The sequence below is a fragment of the Chelon labrosus genome, assembly GCF_963514085.1.
Source record: "Chelon labrosus genome assembly, chromosome: 22".
Classification (NCBI taxonomy): domain Eukaryota; kingdom Metazoa; phylum Chordata; class Actinopteri; order Mugiliformes; family Mugilidae; genus Chelon; species Chelon labrosus.
The window spans coordinates 7,085,599-7,102,995 of record NC_140355.1 but is presented as its reverse complement, the minus strand read 5'-3'; the positions used below and the strand labels follow the sequence as shown (position 1 = coordinate 7,102,995).

General features: G+C 39.7%; 2 protein-coding genes across 4 annotated transcripts in view; one reads left to right on the top strand and one right to left on the bottom strand.

The window, feature by feature from the left end:
• il11ra (interleukin 11 receptor subunit alpha) overlaps positions 1-5,716 on the bottom strand; it is a 43,473-nt gene extending 37,757 nt beyond the window's left edge. Inside the window, exon 1 of the mRNA XM_084572809.1 lies at positions 5,570-5,716. The gene's annotated coding sequence lies outside the window, so the exon portion shown is untranslated. The remainder of the gene's footprint in view (positions 1-5,569) is intronic.
• Positions 5,717-11,173: 5,457 nt separating this feature from the next.
• Positions 11,174-16,776, top strand: LOC311507298 (cystatin). 3 transcript variants are annotated; one of them, XM_084571590.1, is made up of 5 exons: positions 11,174-11,265; positions 11,426-11,591; positions 14,154-14,305; positions 14,398-14,499; positions 15,820-16,776. In XM_084571590.1, the coding sequence occupies exons 2-5, from the start codon at positions 11,504-11,506 to the stop codon at positions 15,916-15,918; spliced, it is 441 nt and encodes a 146-aa protein (XP_084427716.1). In that variant the 5' UTR covers positions 11,174-11,265; positions 11,426-11,503; the 3' UTR covers positions 15,919-16,776. The 3 variants fall into 3 exon arrangements, with proteins under 3 accessions (XP_084427716.1, XP_084427718.1, XP_084427717.1); XM_084571592.1 differs by having other exon boundaries at positions 11,181-11,265; positions 11,463-11,591; XM_084571591.1 differs by having other exon boundaries at positions 11,207-11,265; positions 11,434-11,591.
• Positions 16,777-17,397: the final 621 nt, after the last annotated feature.

Genomic DNA, 17,397 nt, shown 5'->3' with positions numbered 1-17,397 from the left:
GACGCACTGGACGAAATGCGAATGAAGCGGTAAATGCACGTCAGGATTTAAGACTTGATGAAATGTAATTTAAGACCTACGATGCAAAATATGCTCATATTTAAGACTTTTTAAGGCCTTAAATTGGCATTATCAGATTTAAGACTTTTTAAGACTTTTTAAGACTCCGCGGAAACCCTGTGCATAACACATCTACTTACAAGGAAACAGGTATAAATAAGAGCTTCATCTCACTCTGTCCCTTTAGCGCTCAGATGTGTTCCCTGTCTCTAAAATAAACCCCACTGAGACAACACAGTGGGTCTGCATTAACGAACCTCCTTCAGTAACAAGATGGCGCATCTATGTGCTCAGCTGAAGAGCCCCTTTAATTATATGTCGGACATCAGGTTCACAAATAGAGCATTTTTGAGATGGCAGTGACGGTAAATATGAACACCTGCAGGGTGGGAGTCAACACCGACAAGCCAAAATGCTGGTACGTCTTTGCTACACCAGCTTGTAAATCAGTCCACTGTATTCTTCATGCTGGCTTGGCAAGTAACCACCCCTGATTTGGAGGTAGAATTTTATACCAAAGCAATCGATAGAATGTTTTTCCAGCACAGTCTAACACTGTGCCAAGCTCTAATAATCTCCACAGTTAGCTCTGTTTTCAAAGTCAACAGTGCACTGGACAGAATTGCTACATTTCATACAGCAAACCTAATAGATGCTGCTTTCACTGGGAGAACTGCAGCAAGATGTCAAAAGTGTCCAACTATTTTCTGAGATATGCTGGCCCCAGTCAAACCAACATGCAAACCTCACTCAATGGCAAAAGCAGGCGGGGACTTTTGAGTTTATCCTCCTCTGTGAATGGCAGATAGAAAGCATAGTTTCCTGAGTGGAAGTTTGTGGAGGTCCAGAGGATCATACAACACATTTGGAAGGGAAGGACGGCCATTCTTTTTAACATTTATCTTCCCTGGAGCTGACCTTCATCCTGCCACGTAGATGGTCTTTAAAAAAACAAAGCTACCTTTGCATAAAACAGCTGAATCCCAAAATAACAACGGAAAACAGATTAAAAATGAGAAAGAATAAACAGGACAGGAATATAGTGATATAGTTAGGATTACTGTCACTCTCCATTATTGGTGCGTAGTTTTAACACTGGAAAACTGAAGATCCACAGAAACACTGTTATGTAATATATTGTTATTTGCTACACTTTCAATCATTCTCCACACATGCTATATCAAATATCAGCATTATCATGATTTTCTTTTAAATATTCCTTCGCCTCAGATATACCCCAAGTACCTGACCTAAGCAAAGGAACAGGCCTAATTCCAAGTGTTATCTTGCCTTCACCGTCGTTATACTGTATCTAATGTCTGTGCTCTTGTAAACCGATCCTTGCAGGTGTTAGGAGAAACCAAGTTCTATAAATCAACAATGAAAGCCTTAAGATTTTTTTTTTTTTATAAATGAGTGCTTCAAATAATGTAAACACCGGGTAAAGCAGAACATCCTGTACTACTACAACTCAGGAAGACTAACTAAACAAAGCTGAAAAGATTATGACTATCCAGTAAACTAAAGACAACTTTGAAGCCATTTTGTTTAGAAACAGATCCATAACATGAGTGCACTGCACACTGAAACTCCATACTCCTGCAGCTTCTTCACTTACAGGTGTTGCTGCAGCATGTTAAGTTAAATACACGTATTTAAAACAAGGTAACTAAAGGACACCCCCTGCCGAGATACAGTTTCTACATGAGCTAACCACTAACAAATAGGATGTCTTCATTTGACTTCAAAATGTAGTGCCAGAGATCATGCACTGTGACGCAGTTTGTTCAGAAGGATTCAGCATTATTCAAAAATAAAACTTAAGCATGCTTATTTCAAATAAATCTTCATCTTGAATTTCTCTGACACTCTTATGTTAATACTTGTATGAACTTGTGTACATATGTATACACACATATGTACATATACATACAGTGAAGCTAAAAACTGAAAGAAACTGCTCTTTTATCTAAAACAGATGCAGCAAAGGTTTGTTTTGTTTTCCCTCATCAGGTCGAATTCCTCAAAGAGTGAGTATAATGTTCCCTTTCAGAGCCCCTATTATGTATTCAGCTATTACTGAGGCATGTATATAAGAATAGGCATAAGAGAATACTAGCTGCATCACTCCTTCTTAGGGAAAAAGCCTTGTGGTCTAGCAATTAATACACTTTCACTCTCATCACTCTCATAATCTCATCTTTATTGGTCAACTGACCTCAGAAGGAGCCACAGCCCTAAGCCACAAAGTCACAACCAACTTATGGAGCTAGATGTTGTGGTTTGGAGCTGCAGGAATGATGTCAAAATGTAGGCAATCATAAGATAGTGGTTAAATAATATTAGTTACATATTGTAACCCCAGATTGTGTAAGTATAGGCGTAGCCCTTTACAGGCGTAGACTTTACAAAATAGAGCTGACACCGCTTTCTTGCAAAGTAACTCCTCAAATGCACAAGTGAGAAGATCTCCTGGTAAGAATGAGCAGGGGGATAAACTGCAAGAACAGCAGCACAGAGGTGGAGAAATACCCCAATCCAGGCCCCTCAAAGTTGGTTTAATATCAAGAGCTGGTTCTTTCTGTCTCTGTGTCTCTCACATACACACAACAAGAACAGTATGGCCTCAGACCTGGCACACGGCACTGAAGTTCTTGGAGCAGCTTTCTCTCTAATTTAAAGTTGATTGCTGTGGGTCCTCTGTGTGTAACTAGTGAAATATGAGTGTGGAGAAGAGTATGGAGGCTTGGACTACGTTTAGCTCTACGTGCGTGTGATTATGCGAGTGTGTATGCACAAGGGCACTGGATCGTCTGAGTTTGTAACTGTACATGTATATGTGCATGCATGAGTCTCTGTTGAGGTCTATGCGGAGCCAGTCAGTATGTGTGCGCAGTGCACATGTGGTTTTTGGCAAGAGCTAGCACAGAGATTGGACTGCCAGCGAGAGACGTCTGCAGGGAATCAGGCAAAGCAAAAGGCAAGCTGAATAACACTACCTTTCTCAGTCGGGAATGAGGTGACTGGAGGTTAGTTTAACTGATCTCAGCTGAACAGAAATGAACTGAAGTCAAAAACGTTTGACTGTACAATTCTGTCTTTATCAAACTACAGAGAGGGAAAAAAAAGTTACATTTATGACAGTCTAGTAAGTTTTGTAGAACAATGATGCAGATGGTGGTTATATCCGGTAACTGTTACATAAGAGCTTATCTTAAAAAGTAAAAATGTGTTCTAGTGAATCATTTTGAATTGTAATTGTAAGAGTAATTCTCTGGATTTTGATAAGCACACATCTCAAGCGATGTACTTACACTTTAAGGACTTTCATTTACGTTTTTATCCTAAATGACCCCACAACAAAGGCTTCAGTCAAATTATGTGGATGTCAGCAATGTTTTACTGTTGTTAGTAACCTGAGGCCCTCGGATTTCCCTTTCATTCTGGATATTCCTGACTTCTAAAGTCAAAAGAGGGCATTTGTTTAACCACTTTTCATATTATTTTTTTTTAGTCACAGTGTTTGTAAAGCAAAAATACACTGAAGTTTTCCCTTTATAGAGACAGGAGCCTTTTATCCATGGGTAGGCTAACTTCCCAGAGGTAAACAGCAGGGTGTCTCTCATTTTTCTGACTATGTACATGTAGTTTCATAGTGGTAAAGGGGTAAACAGAGTGTAGGAGCTTAAATTCTGCTGGGGTATTCAAACTAAAATAAACATCATCCTGACTGGATTATCTAATCTGAAGTGAAATCCTTAAACATGTTGTAGCTGACATAGAGGCTTGGGGGAACAGCCAGGTGTTTGGCATCGCTCTCCGCAGTGCTTGTATTGACTCTGGTTAGGACAAAACACCAATTATCCATTCTCCTTGTCGCAGAATTAACTGAATGGATTTTAAAGCAAATAAATAAACAGCAATCAAATGGGGAACCACTGAAAACCTGGAATGTATTAACATTGCACGACTCGTTTGAGTGACTGTCTTTCTGCACTGCCACATGCGAGTGAAGTAAGAAAATAGGCTACTATTGGTCAACCGAAAGCCAGCAAACAAACAAGAAAATTGTATTTTTCCTACAAAAGTAGGAAAAGCAAAAATGGTATATACAGCCATGCACAGAAAGCAATCAAGAGAATTTAACAAATGACAATCTACTTCTGTGTCCAACATTACATAGAAAGTCAAAATCCTTGCTTGTGCGAACACACTTTGTCAATAAAGCTGGCTCTGATTCTGTTTTTCACTTTTCCAGTCATGTCCTTGAATCATGACAGGTCCGACCTGGGTCGATAAACAAGCGTACTTTGACATCAAATTACGGGATTTGTGGGTTCAAATTCTGCTGATAATAAAGTTAACTTTCACTTATCGGTGCAAGAACAAAAGCCAGAGGTTTAAATCTTCCTCTTACATATCTCTTCCATAGCTGAAAACCATCAGGAATGTCAAGGTTATAGCATGAACTTTGACCCAGATTTCCCTTTTAATGGGGAGAATTTTGCTAAAGAGCAGCAAGCGTTGCTCACTCCGAGTAAAACAGCTCGCTGCTTAGCTTTTGGATTCCTTCTACCTTTTCCTGTCCTACTCCTGAGACGCCCCCAGGCTTCATCTTTCTGCATGGTCTGTTTGCATTCCTGCTGAGCTCTATTTAAAGGCTTGATCACTCCACTGGCTAGAGGAATGCACATCTGCACTGAGACCCTGTCCCACTGTCTCTCTGTCTTTCTCCATCCACGTATTGTGTACAGTATTTGTTGTTTATTATTGCGTTGCTCCGTCCAGCAACCCTCTTGCCCTGGAACTGTACTTGTGCATATAAATATACAAGAAGAAGGAGCAGGATGAGGACTAAACTTGTTTATCACATCAACAAGTGCTGCTGGTTGACATGATGTCAACACTTCATTTATACCCTGCCAAGAGTGTTTCTGGGCTCATTTTTGAGACCTGGGAGCAAAACAAGTGAATGAAAGCCACTGTAGTGTTTGTCATATTTTGACCTCTGTTTTCTGGCTGCCTTTATGAAACACAAATATACATTGCATACACATTAAACATAAAACAAATTTAAATTTCAACAGCATATTTCATTCCCTAACAAAGGGTCCAAATTAAATCTGAACCCCAGACACAGCTGCAGCTACATGTCTAATCAACAGCCCATGTCAAATTGCTAGACATTAGAATACAAAACATTGAATATTAATACTATTCATTTGCAGAGTACTGTTTAGGCTTAATTGTAGAGATAAAATACAATTATGTTAAGTTACTCACGGTGATACACAAGCTAATGCGGGACCAACACACAAGCTAGCAGCATGACACATCCCCACTGCGAACAACATTGGAGTAAATTTCCCTCTATTCCCTCTTGCCCCGTGCAGTGAGGCGGATAAACTTTTCTCCCCCCCACACACACACACACACACACACGCACACAGCTTCCTAGCCGCTAATCCCCTCCTGCCCGGTTCAAAACAGCTTAAATCACCAAACTTACCTTGGAAAATGTCCTCGAGTTAAATGGGCATTATTATATTGTCACCTTCCATGGCTGGGACACAAACGAGTTGATCTTCGGCTCACCGAAGAGACCAGAGAAGACGTAGCGGGGCACGAGAGCAACAAAGTGGGACAAGAAGGAGGAGAAGGAGGGGCGGGACCAGACAGGAGTCGGCTGCCGCGTCGTTGGAGGATCCGGCTGTCAATCACCCGGCGAAGTGGGCGGGTCCTAACTGTAAAAGGATTATGGAGGCCGAGCTATCAGCACTGATCCCAGGTCTGAGGTCTGAAAGGAATGTGGGATGGAAAAACAGACGGAGGCCTCCGGCACCAGGATTATGATTGTTCTAATGTTTCCATCATTATTCAGGTGATACTGTATGAAGATCTTTTTTATGAATGCAGTTTTAAAATAGATTTACGTGCTAAAGCCTTTAAATAATAATATTTTAATAATTATAAAATATAATTATAAAATATTATGATAAAATAATACATTTTAAATTAATTAATTAATTAATATTTAATTAAATATTTTGGGTGATTTAGTTTAAGTATTATTTATTAAATGATAAAATAAAATAAAATAAAATAAAATAAAATAAAATAAAAAATATTTTTATTTTATTTTATTTTATTTTATTTTATTTACTGTTGATTAAGAGAAAGCCTGCCACCGAATAACATAAGGAACATAATGAGTAAATCTAAATGTGAGGGTGTAGTAACAAGTGGCCAAATATTGTTTTCCTTTACTGCCGCATCACATACAGATCATGACTGGCTGGCAAAGAGCTCATCATTTTCATAACAACAAATACAAACTACAGTTCACTGAATAATCTGGATTACCAGGACGAGTAAATCTCTCGAGCCCTTCACATGTGGGTGGAAGTCAGATATCCAGCCAAAAATGTTAGACCTGTTTCGAGATACAGGGCCTTGATTTGCTTATTTCTTTATTTACTTGGCTTACCTGTAATGAGTACATAAACACATTAAATCCGTTAATGGTTCCTGCGTTATGTGCTTCAGCAGACAATAAATTGGATGACAGTGACATCTCATTATCCAAAGCAGTGACCTTTTGTCCTCCCTCGTGAATGTAAATGGATGTGGATAAACACATCTGTGAAAGTAATGCAGTGCAATACAAAACTGCTGCTCAGCACAGCATCAGCATTACCAGAGGACTGAACACCTCTTTGATGCTCTGTTAACAGATACTAAACAATTCAGTCTTTACAAAGGTAGGATTCATTTCTGAGGTGTTACAATGGATTGAATCTATACATCACAATCACAGTAAATAGTCTGAAATAACATATGTATTAGAAGTTAAATATGAACGCATTATTAATATAACAAAGGGAAAGTGCAGTAATAATATTTTACTCTTTTACATAAACTTCTCTTTCCTTATTAAAAACCACAGAAAAAGCTCTGGTGCACATTATTAACAGACATGTGTTCTGTTTTAGGTTCGTGAAGTAATTTCAGACTTTGACCTGATCGCGATCAAAGACAAAAACAGTCAATCATGTTTCTCCGGACTGTGTTTTATGATTAACAGACTAAGCGCAAACTGTGCCAGTTAGATTCCAGTCAGTTTATCAGGCGAAAAACACTGACATCAGTTATTCCACTGAATGCGGGAATCCCCATTTCCAGCCAGCCCCCACATTGACCTTAACCTTTTCGACTATAACATCTCATTAGGAGCAGGGGAGCAGTGATCACCAACCAAAGGCTGACAGAAAAGCAACTGATTCAGATTGACCGTCTGTCCTCCCGCCCAATGGTGGTTTATCAGCTTGCATGTACAATATTTACATATATATGTCATGCAAATTTTCTCATACAGAGTAACTGTATGTCTTTTGTCCTAGCGAGCATTAAGATGCAAAGTGCTACTTTAATGGAGGGGGATTACATTTGTTGTTTGTTCAAAGATGTGTCATATTGGGGTTAATCTCAATCTTTTTAGTCATTTTTTGTGGCTGTTGTTTGCTGCACTGAACCGCACCTGCTTCTTATTTTACCTCTGCATGGATCTTTTGGTTAATCATCCGGTCTCTCAGTGAATTTAACTGCTTGTCCATCTGCCTTAAAACTAAATGAGCCATGGTGGCCATCCGTCTGTCCCCATCTGCTGATCTTTTGTCTCATTAGTCTTTATGCCTGCTTCCTCTGTCAGAACTGCTCTGGACTGGTTAGTTATAGAGTATTTAACTATCTTTGATTATATCTCCTCTACCTCTTCTTCCACCTCTCTTATCGTAGCACGTCAGCATTTTTGTGCTTCAAGATTCAAGACTTTAAATAACCACAGGTTCTATCTACAATATCCATATTGCAAAATTTGTTGGAGGAAGCGAACAATCTTCCTGTTTGACAGTGATCATGCTTATGACAGTACCTTTTAGGTGATGGATGCTTGAACTACACTGATCAGCCACAGCATTAAAACCACTGACAGGAGAAATAAACATTGACCGTTTTGTGACAATGCATGAATGCCAGGTAAACTTTTGGACCTGACATTCATGTAGATGTTACTTAGACATGTACTACCCACCTAGACCAGACCAGGCCCCCTGACCCCATAGTAATGACACTCCTTGATAGCAGCAGCCATCCCCAGCAGGGTGCAGCCTGACACAGACACACACACAAAAATGGTTTAGGAACAACTCAAAAACACAAGAAGAACAGACCAAGGTACTGACCTGGCCTCCAAATTCATTAGATCCCAAACTGATCAAGTATCTGTTGGGTGATCCACAGAGGCCCCTCCCCTCAACCCATAGGACCCCACTAACAACATTCTGTTGCCAGACACCACAGGACACCCTCAGAAAGCCCATGTCCATTCTCTGATGAGTCACAACTGTTTTGGAGGCACGAGGGAGACCAACACAACATTAGGCAGGTGTTCATAATGTTACGCCTGATATGGGTTTAATCATAAAATAACTTCAGAATTAGAAGTTACAGTACTGTTTTACTGGCTGAGAAATTCTAAAATCATTGGTCTATGTAGTGCAGTTGCTTAAAGTCCATTTTTTTTTATCAGGTTCTTTCATCTAATACAGCAAATCAATGAGCCAGAAACACGTTTGACAGACATTTTCTATTATTACCAGGCCACTGAGATGAAGAATTTGGAAAATTGCAGACAATGTGCTCTACTTTCTATTGTAATTCTGTTAATGGCTACGAATAAGCCCTGGCCACCTGTTGCATTGTGTAATATAGTGTTGCTTCCCTCTGCTGGACTTTTTGTCTCATTGCAGACAGAATTCAGAGATGAGGAGCTTGGAAGGAGAATGGGGGTTTGCCATAAGCAGGAGGATGTAGCCTGTAATTCTGTACTTCGTATATCTTGTTGCTGACAAATACCCCCTATTATAGAAGAATAAAAAAAATAATATGTACTCATATATAAAATCAACTAAATGGAGACATGTAAACCCACCCTGGGTACAAACTATTACTAAACTGTAAAAAAAAATTAACTCAAGTAATAACAATAACAAGCAAATAACATGAAAACTGAACTGAACTGAACTGACCAATGAATTAAAGTTATAAAGTTCTTCACTTTATATACTGCATCACAACATTTGGTATCTCACCAAACAAATATCCACCCTCCTACCCAGATGAACATCAACCACAGCCCGCAGCCATGCCACACACACCTACTGTACAGTGGGCGACATAATGTCACAACAAGAGGAAGAAGAAAAACAAAACGCACGTATCAACAGCAAAGTACAGCAAATGTGTCACATCCTATAAAACCTTATGGCTGAGCCAGAAGTACCTTTAGCTGTTTGCGTTTGAGGTGTGTCATTAAATCCTCCAGCATTTATGAGGTGACATGTGGTGAACCAGTCATCAAGCGAGCAGTGTGTAAAAGGCCACAAATGCCACTTGGTTAGACCGCTAAATTTATTAGGATCCATCCTCTGGTGAGTGCAGATGTCTGTACCAAGATTGCTGGCAACCTGTCATGTGAGGTATTTTCCATGATGACGGTGATATGGAGAGAAAAAAATAACAAACAACAAAATCATGACAACTGATATGGCGCCTATATGTGCGGTTTATGCTTCTGTATCAATTTGGGGCAGACCCTACGCAGACCCTAACCGTACCCTGAAGTACATCTCCCCAGAAATGTAACAACACATTGCTGTGATTGGTCCGCTTGGTAGCTTATTTCCGCAAGACTATTTCCAGGTGCTTCTCCATCTCCGCAATTCTTGAATTGATTGTTTTGGATCAATAAAGATGGATTACATCGAGGAAAGGTTAACTGAAGAGGTTCGGAGATACAAACATTTGTAGGACTCGTCTTCAATGAATTTTCAGCAACATTTCGGTGAAATTTCAGCGATTTCAGTGAAATCGCCATCGTTGAAAGTGAAGATGGAAAAATGACTGGCACAAAAAGACACAGCGCCAACTAGCGTGTTTACAGAGCGAGCCAGACTGACTAGCGCACATGTATAAATAGCGTAGGCTACGTGTGTAGGTTACGCCGTCCATGTCCAGCAGAGGCATAAACGGCGCTTGACTGACGCAAAATGAACAACGTCTTCCAAAAGTTTCACAAGATCTTTCAAAAGTGTCTATAGATGTTGCACAGTGTGTACAAGATCTTCAACAGTTCCTGAGATCTCAGAAGAAATCTATCAGGATTTTGAAGTAGCTTCTTGCGCTATTGCAAAGGTCTCTCAGGATTTTGCAAAACTTTAACAAGATATAGCAAAAACTTCTTAAGATCTCGCAAAGGCTTTGAGGGATTATACGAGCATTTCTCAAGATCTCACAAAACTTTCACGATCTCTTAAAAGTTTCTAAAGGCCTCGCAAAAGCTTCTTTAGATGCTGCCAAACTTTCTTGAGTTCTTGAGATCTCACAAAACTATCTCGGGATACCGCAAATGTTTCTCAAGATCTTGCAAAATTTCTTGATCAAAATTTGCATCCATGCATTTTAATTAGAGAAACCTAATCAAGTAGCACAAACAACCCTCTTAGGGTTAGGAAGGTTTAACTTTATAAAGGCTCACAGCATGAGGAAACCCTGTTCGTTATTTCCAGCCGGTTCCAGTTGCTGACATTTGTGCATCTATTTACAGCCATGAGAATAGTTAATCACGTGATAACCAAAGTTCTGGACATGATGTTGATGACGTACCGAGAACTATACTGTAACATGGTTGTTGCTGGTTGCTGCAGTTTTCACTGTGACTCAATGGCTGCTAACAGATGTCACCAGTTTGAGTCACATCTCGACAAAAGTGGCTCCTTCTCTCATATAAAACAAAATGACTAAATGGAAACGCACATATCCGCATATAGGCAGGCCCACATAACGCACATGAATGACAACACACAAAGAACTCTGAAACCCCAATGCACTCGCACAAAAGCACACATCAAACACCAATCACCACTGACCCTCCCCGTAGGTTTCTCTCATACACACTCTGTCGCGCGCACACCAAAGCCGCTGATGGTTGTTAAATACATGGCGTCACTGCCAGGCAGGAGGTGGGTGTGGTCTTCACTGGTTTGTTGAACATACCAGAGCTTAAATGCTGAACAGTCACAGTCATTCACTAACGCCACCCTGTCCTCCTCTCCTTCATTGACTCCCTGTTGCACCAGCATTCACCAGGTAACAATCTACTTTTTTTCTACACAAATGAAATGTTTTTCTTTCTTTTTAGCTCTGTCAGTGTCTAACCTGTCTACATGTCTTGGCTTTATTTTAAATATGTTTCTTTACTTCTTTCCTTGTGGATCTGGACACATCTGTTTGCTGGTTACTTGGAAAGTGGTTCAGCTCTTTTTTTTTCTTCTTCTGGAAACCAGTCTCGCCCTCTTCAAGAGAACAGCACAGTTATCAAGTAAAGATGTCTCTTCCGTTGTCAGTGCTGATATGTCTGACAGTTGTCCAGCTGTGCATGGGAGATCAGCCCGTGGAGGAAATCATCACGACCAGTAAGTAGTGATATGGAAATGCAAGACGCAAAAGCAATGTCATGTCATGTTACGTAACAGAGAGGATAAGAGTATGTTAAAAGACAAAAAAAAAGTCAAGTCACCAGTAAAGTTTGCTTAGTTTTATTGGGAGTTAATACGCAAATTTCACTGCATAGTCAAAAATCATTTACTTTAATTTGAAGCTTTAAATGATAGAAATATTTAGAGTGCCACAACTGCTGGCATATCACATTTACAGTCTTGCATGACACAAATATATCAATGCATCAGTTGCCCACAGTGATAGAATTTAAGGAAATCATCATTATCCTTTACAAAAAAAATAATAATAATTGACATTCCCCAACTTTTCCTCTAGATGCTATCTAGTTCACTATCAAGACACTAAACATATGCAACTGATTGCTGTGCATTCATATGCCATTTCATAAACATGCTGTATAGCCTTTTACCGCAGAGGGGAGCCATAAAATAATATAGAATTAAATGCTATGTACATATACTGTTTAAACAAAAGAAAAAAATCTAAACATGACAACAACAAAATTAGATAACAACTCGTGGTAAGGTCAAGGATGTCATCTTCTTCCCTCATCAGCTACAAAGCAGGGAATGCAGACAAACAGGAAATGTTACACAGTGAGAGCAGAAGTCAGCGGTCATTAAACTTACTTACTGGTTCAGTCTGAGTACTAAAAGTGGGTCTTAAAAGTGTTAATCTCAGCAATATAGTGATTCACTAAACAATAAAACTAATCGTAAGAGCCTGTGGGACACAGTGGCACAATAAGTCGTGTGTTTGTGCGCTCAGTCTATAGACAGTGACTGCATGCTGCAGTCTGGTTGGGTACAGTGAGTCAGAACATTTGGCTCAGACAAAGTCATCATTGCTCAAGTGCTATTTAATTTGGCAGAGTGGAGTATGGCCTGGGAGCATTTAGGAAGAAAACATAATCCATCAGGGGTCATTCAATACCAGAACTAAATGCGCAATTTGTTCAGTAAAAAACGGAAGTGTGGACAGAATTTAGAGAGAAGTAGGATTCTTATTTTTCTTTTTTTTTCATTTCATAGCTGTGGAGGTCTTTCTCTTTACAGTCACACTTGACACCGATGTATTTGGATATTACATAAAGAGCGACTACACACTGGATCTTTACATTGTTGCACTGATCACTGTGGGTTGAAAAGCTTAAGTGTGTTCCCATCTAAAATGTTGTGACTGGTTGCTTTTCTGGCCGATGTCTAACTTCTAGCGTATCATTGAACTACGAGGCATAGTGGATTTCTGTGCTGAGCTGGGTGGGGACGGAACATATAGCAGCTGCCACGTGGCCGTACAAACAAGCTTTTCAACCTTTGCATAGTTTCACATGAACCTGAAATTAATCAATGTCTACATCAGTCATCTGCACGAGAGAGAACTCACAATAAGCATGGCCCAGAGGTGTTTTGAGTTTAATGCTAACTGCAGCATATTAACATGTTAATGGCGGCAATATTTAAAATGCTGTTGTTTGGGAAGTATGAAAATGTAGATGTTACAAAAAAAAAAACTGTTTAAGATGTGCTACCATTTTACACTTTTGGTATAGTGTTTTAAGTGTTTCTTATTTAGCTTGTTAAAATGCTAATATTTGCAAACTGAAAATGTCTATTCTATAGCTGTTCAGATATGTCACCCAAAGCCACAAGAAGCTCCAATAATCGAGTCAGCTGGATTCATCCTCTGAGGGCCATGAATATCCGTGCACAATTTAATTCCAATCCATCAAAGACTGGTTTTTCAGTCTTTACTGTAGGTACAATAGGTTTTTGAGTTAGTGCCAAAGGGGTGGATCCTCCAAGCGACAGTGTTCCTGCGAGGAATACAAGGTCGTAAATGTTAAATGGTTACCGGCTATGGATTCCAGTTTATTGTTCACATGGACATTAAATACAATGATCCAATTTTCTTGCCCTAAAACAAAACAGAAAGTATATTATTTGACATGCACAAAGGGGTTCTAAGCACTGAATCTTGTGAAATATATGTATTAGAAGAGGAAGAAGAAGTTTTTTCCAACATCATTGACATCACTAAATTTTTTCTATCGAAGAAGTCAACCAAGACCAGCATAGGTTTCGTCTCTGTTCGTCTTTTCAACCACTTGTTTGTTCTGATTGGGTTATTATGGTTTTCTAATTGGTTAGGCCGGCCAAGGTCCAAGAAGAAGCTGGAACTAAACTATAAATTTAGCTTGCATTGAAAGCCTTGCCATAACAGTTACTGCTTGGTTTGGCAGCAACGGTTTGGCAGCTTAAGACTATCTCAGTCCGCTAGCTCAGTCCAGGGTTTGGTGGTCTTACAGTTTCCACATCTTTGTCTGATCTTGTGGACTGACATAGCACATTTTCCAGATAGATGGAGTTCATTGGAGCCAGATTATGAGTAACTGCATCTAATAACACAAATTAGTCTTTAATAGATTTGGGTATTAAACTACATCAAGCTATGCCTCTTAAGTGGTCATGCAGTGAATGCCAACTTATCATTGTGTGTGTTTAATTTCCTCATAGAAAAAGTGCCTCTTCTGGGTGGCTGGTTTGAGAAGAGCCCCGATGCAAAAGACGTTCAGGAGGCAGCTAAACACGCGGTGATAAAGTTCAACGCAGAATCCAAGGGCAAGAAGATGTTCAAACTGGTCTCCGTCACCAGCGCCAAGTCTCAGGTTGGATTCATCTTTCCGACACAAAGGCTCACTCTGTTGCCGCCACAGTGTGACACCTAATAGTTCTGTCGTTTGTTGGGTCAAATCTTCAGGTGACCAGCATGATCCACTTCAAGATTAATGCAGTCCTGGGGAAAACCAAATGCCTCAAGTCTGAAAACCATGACCTGAACAGCTGCAGTCTTGACAAAAAGGTAAATCTCATCTATGTGTTTGTATTTGTCTACAAAATTGTCTGTGATGGATCTCAATCATCCGTGCCATGGTATCCATGGTGTCCAGAAAAAGAAGGGGAAAAAAAGCTACAACCCTATATGTCCAGTTGCCTTTGTTGAGGGCTTTGTTTTTGTTTTTGACCTATAAAATTGTATTGTAGGAGTTTTTGATGTTGCATCAGCATTACTTACAATAGTTGATGGCTAGGTTGTCATGTTCAGTGGTTATAGTGGGCTAACTAACTTTTTTGCTGTTAATAGCATACAACAACATAGCACAAAGATTCCTCCCTAAGCTAGAAACTTCACAGTGTTGGGGGTCAGCTACATCCTGGCATTGTATTACAGGACTGTAATGAGTCTGGCATTCCAAGTAATGTTTCACTGTGATTATGAACAGATGTGTTGCTCTTCATCAGTTCAGCACATTTGGATCTAGTGTAAAGGCACCTACTTCAGTGTGAATGATTACAATTTAAATATACATGACGTACTTTGAAAGTTTGGTTGTCTCTCTTCCAAAGCAGCAAAACGATCAGTCATTCTCTCAGTGAAATCAGGCGTGCTCCTGACAAGTTCGAACTCCATGGAAAGCATGGCCGGTGTATTCAGACATTCCTGACTCACTGTGTTTGCAGTAGATAGCTAACTGCTAACTCTTGGAGCGTATACAGATTGATTGGCAGTGCCAGGTCAAACTGTTTTATTATGACAGCCAAACTATTTGGACGATTTGCAGCCAGAGTATTGCTGGCATGCCCATATTGGTCAATTTCAGTCCGGCAGCAAATCACCCAAAAATAGGCAGGTCAACAGAACTCCATGGAACATAGTTATACACTGATTGGACAAGATTCACAGGCACACTGAGAGTCTATAACACTGATAGTCTTACTCTGTGTCTGTGCGCACATTGGAAAAAGAAAACCATTCTTTCCTTCTTTCTTTCCAATGGAGAAACCACCCACGTGCACACAGAAGATACTACATTAGCATGCGTGCTCTTTAGTCCTGGTCTCCATTATGGTAGAGTCTTTTATTAGGGAGGTCATCTTGCTCATTAGAATATATATAGGTAGTTGGAGTGGTTAGATGTGCAGCTCGGTTCGCCTCCCCCCATGTCCATGGCTCTAGTACACACTACTTATTATTGTTATTTAAAGGTTAACATAATGATAAAATTGGCCTTAAACCACAAAGGAAAGATACAAAAGAAATATATGCAAGTTACATTTGTAAATGTAAAATGACCACTTTCTCTTTCTCGTGAAATAGTTATTGTTGTTTACCCTTTCACAGAGTCTGAAGTGCCACTTCGAGGTGACTTTGGACCCCCGCAACAACAAACATGACGTGCAGAAACTCAACTGCAAGAAAGTTGTGCAGAAGAAGGCTTAAAGGTTTTCTCCTTTTTTAAAAAAAACAAAACAAAAAAAAAACAGGCTTGACGTTTTTAAAGCTCTGTAGATTTCACTTCCTTCTTTACTATTTTCTACACACAGTTTCTTTTGATTAATGTTTTGCAGCTGGTTTAAAGAGGTGGATGTAATGGAGGTGCGGTTCGGTGGAAAAATCAAACAAATAAACCAAGATTTGGAAAAGACGACCGAGAAGAAATGATGATGATTTGTGTTGGCGCGATATCTTTATGTTTTCTTCATCTATTTATTTTCATGTTTTGTTTTTAATTTTATGATTTCGCATATGATTTGTGTGGCAATTATCCTGTGAAATTAAAACTAAAAAAAAACAAGAGAGCCATCAGATGAATGGAGGTAAGAGAAAAGGCTCATGATTTTTTATTTAAATGATATTTATTTAATTGGTGGGATTGTCATGTAAATGAGTGGACTAAGAGATTTCCAGTAATGACATTTTAAGCCGTCCTAATTTCCTCTCATTCCAAAGAACGAGAAGACATCTGGCATCAGAAAGAATCGCTCACTTCACCTCCAGTCAAGCAGAAACATCTTAGCATGCTACGGAAATATCATGGATTATATTGTTAACGCTCTTTCTACTCGCTGCATTCGTATAACCTTGATCCTGAGAATATCAGTATCCGACATGTCTTCCTTCTGTCCTATTGGCACAGAAGATTTGGGAATGGGAGTAACGGTTTCTTCTCCAAACACTGATGCACCAGAAAAAAAGTGCAGTGAATCTGTAAGAAGTGTTGCAACATTGCAGGACACAAAGGTATTTTTACAACCCACTACTTTACTGTCACAGTATTCAAATTCAGGCAGCACTGTACAAGAGAATAAAGGTGGTATTGTAAACCCACCAGGTCAGATGTCTGTGTAGATTTTCAGTCATCCAGATCGTGGTATTCCAGAGTACTTGAAGTACCAGAGTACTCATCCAAGAGGTTCCTTCAGTTCTTCTCAGCCGAAACTCACGTGACTGAAAAAAGAAGATGTCTCACTACTATGTGATTCTGTATGTGGCCATAGGGTCTGAGAAATTCAGAAGGGTTTCGGCCAAACACAATATCCTAGTCCACTTCAGCCCTAGAAAGGAGCTTAAACAAAAACTGCCTCAGGCCAAGAATAGAAGACACAAAGAGAAGCTAGGTAACATTGTATCTGCTTTTGATTAGCTAGGCGTGCACAGACCTAAATATAAATGGACAAAACAACATGGGTGAGTGGTATGACCGGCCTAGGGGAAACCAGTACTTAACTTAAAAGACAACTTTCCCTGCTCCCAAGAAGACCCAGTGCTCAAGGAACCTACAGTCCAGATTAATTTTTATTTTGCCATTATAGTTAATCTTCAGGGTGAGCATGGCCCAAACAACTAGTCAAAAACAGAAGAAACAGAACTGGCTTCTCACCCCTGATCGACTTGGATGGACTGCAGTGATAACATTTC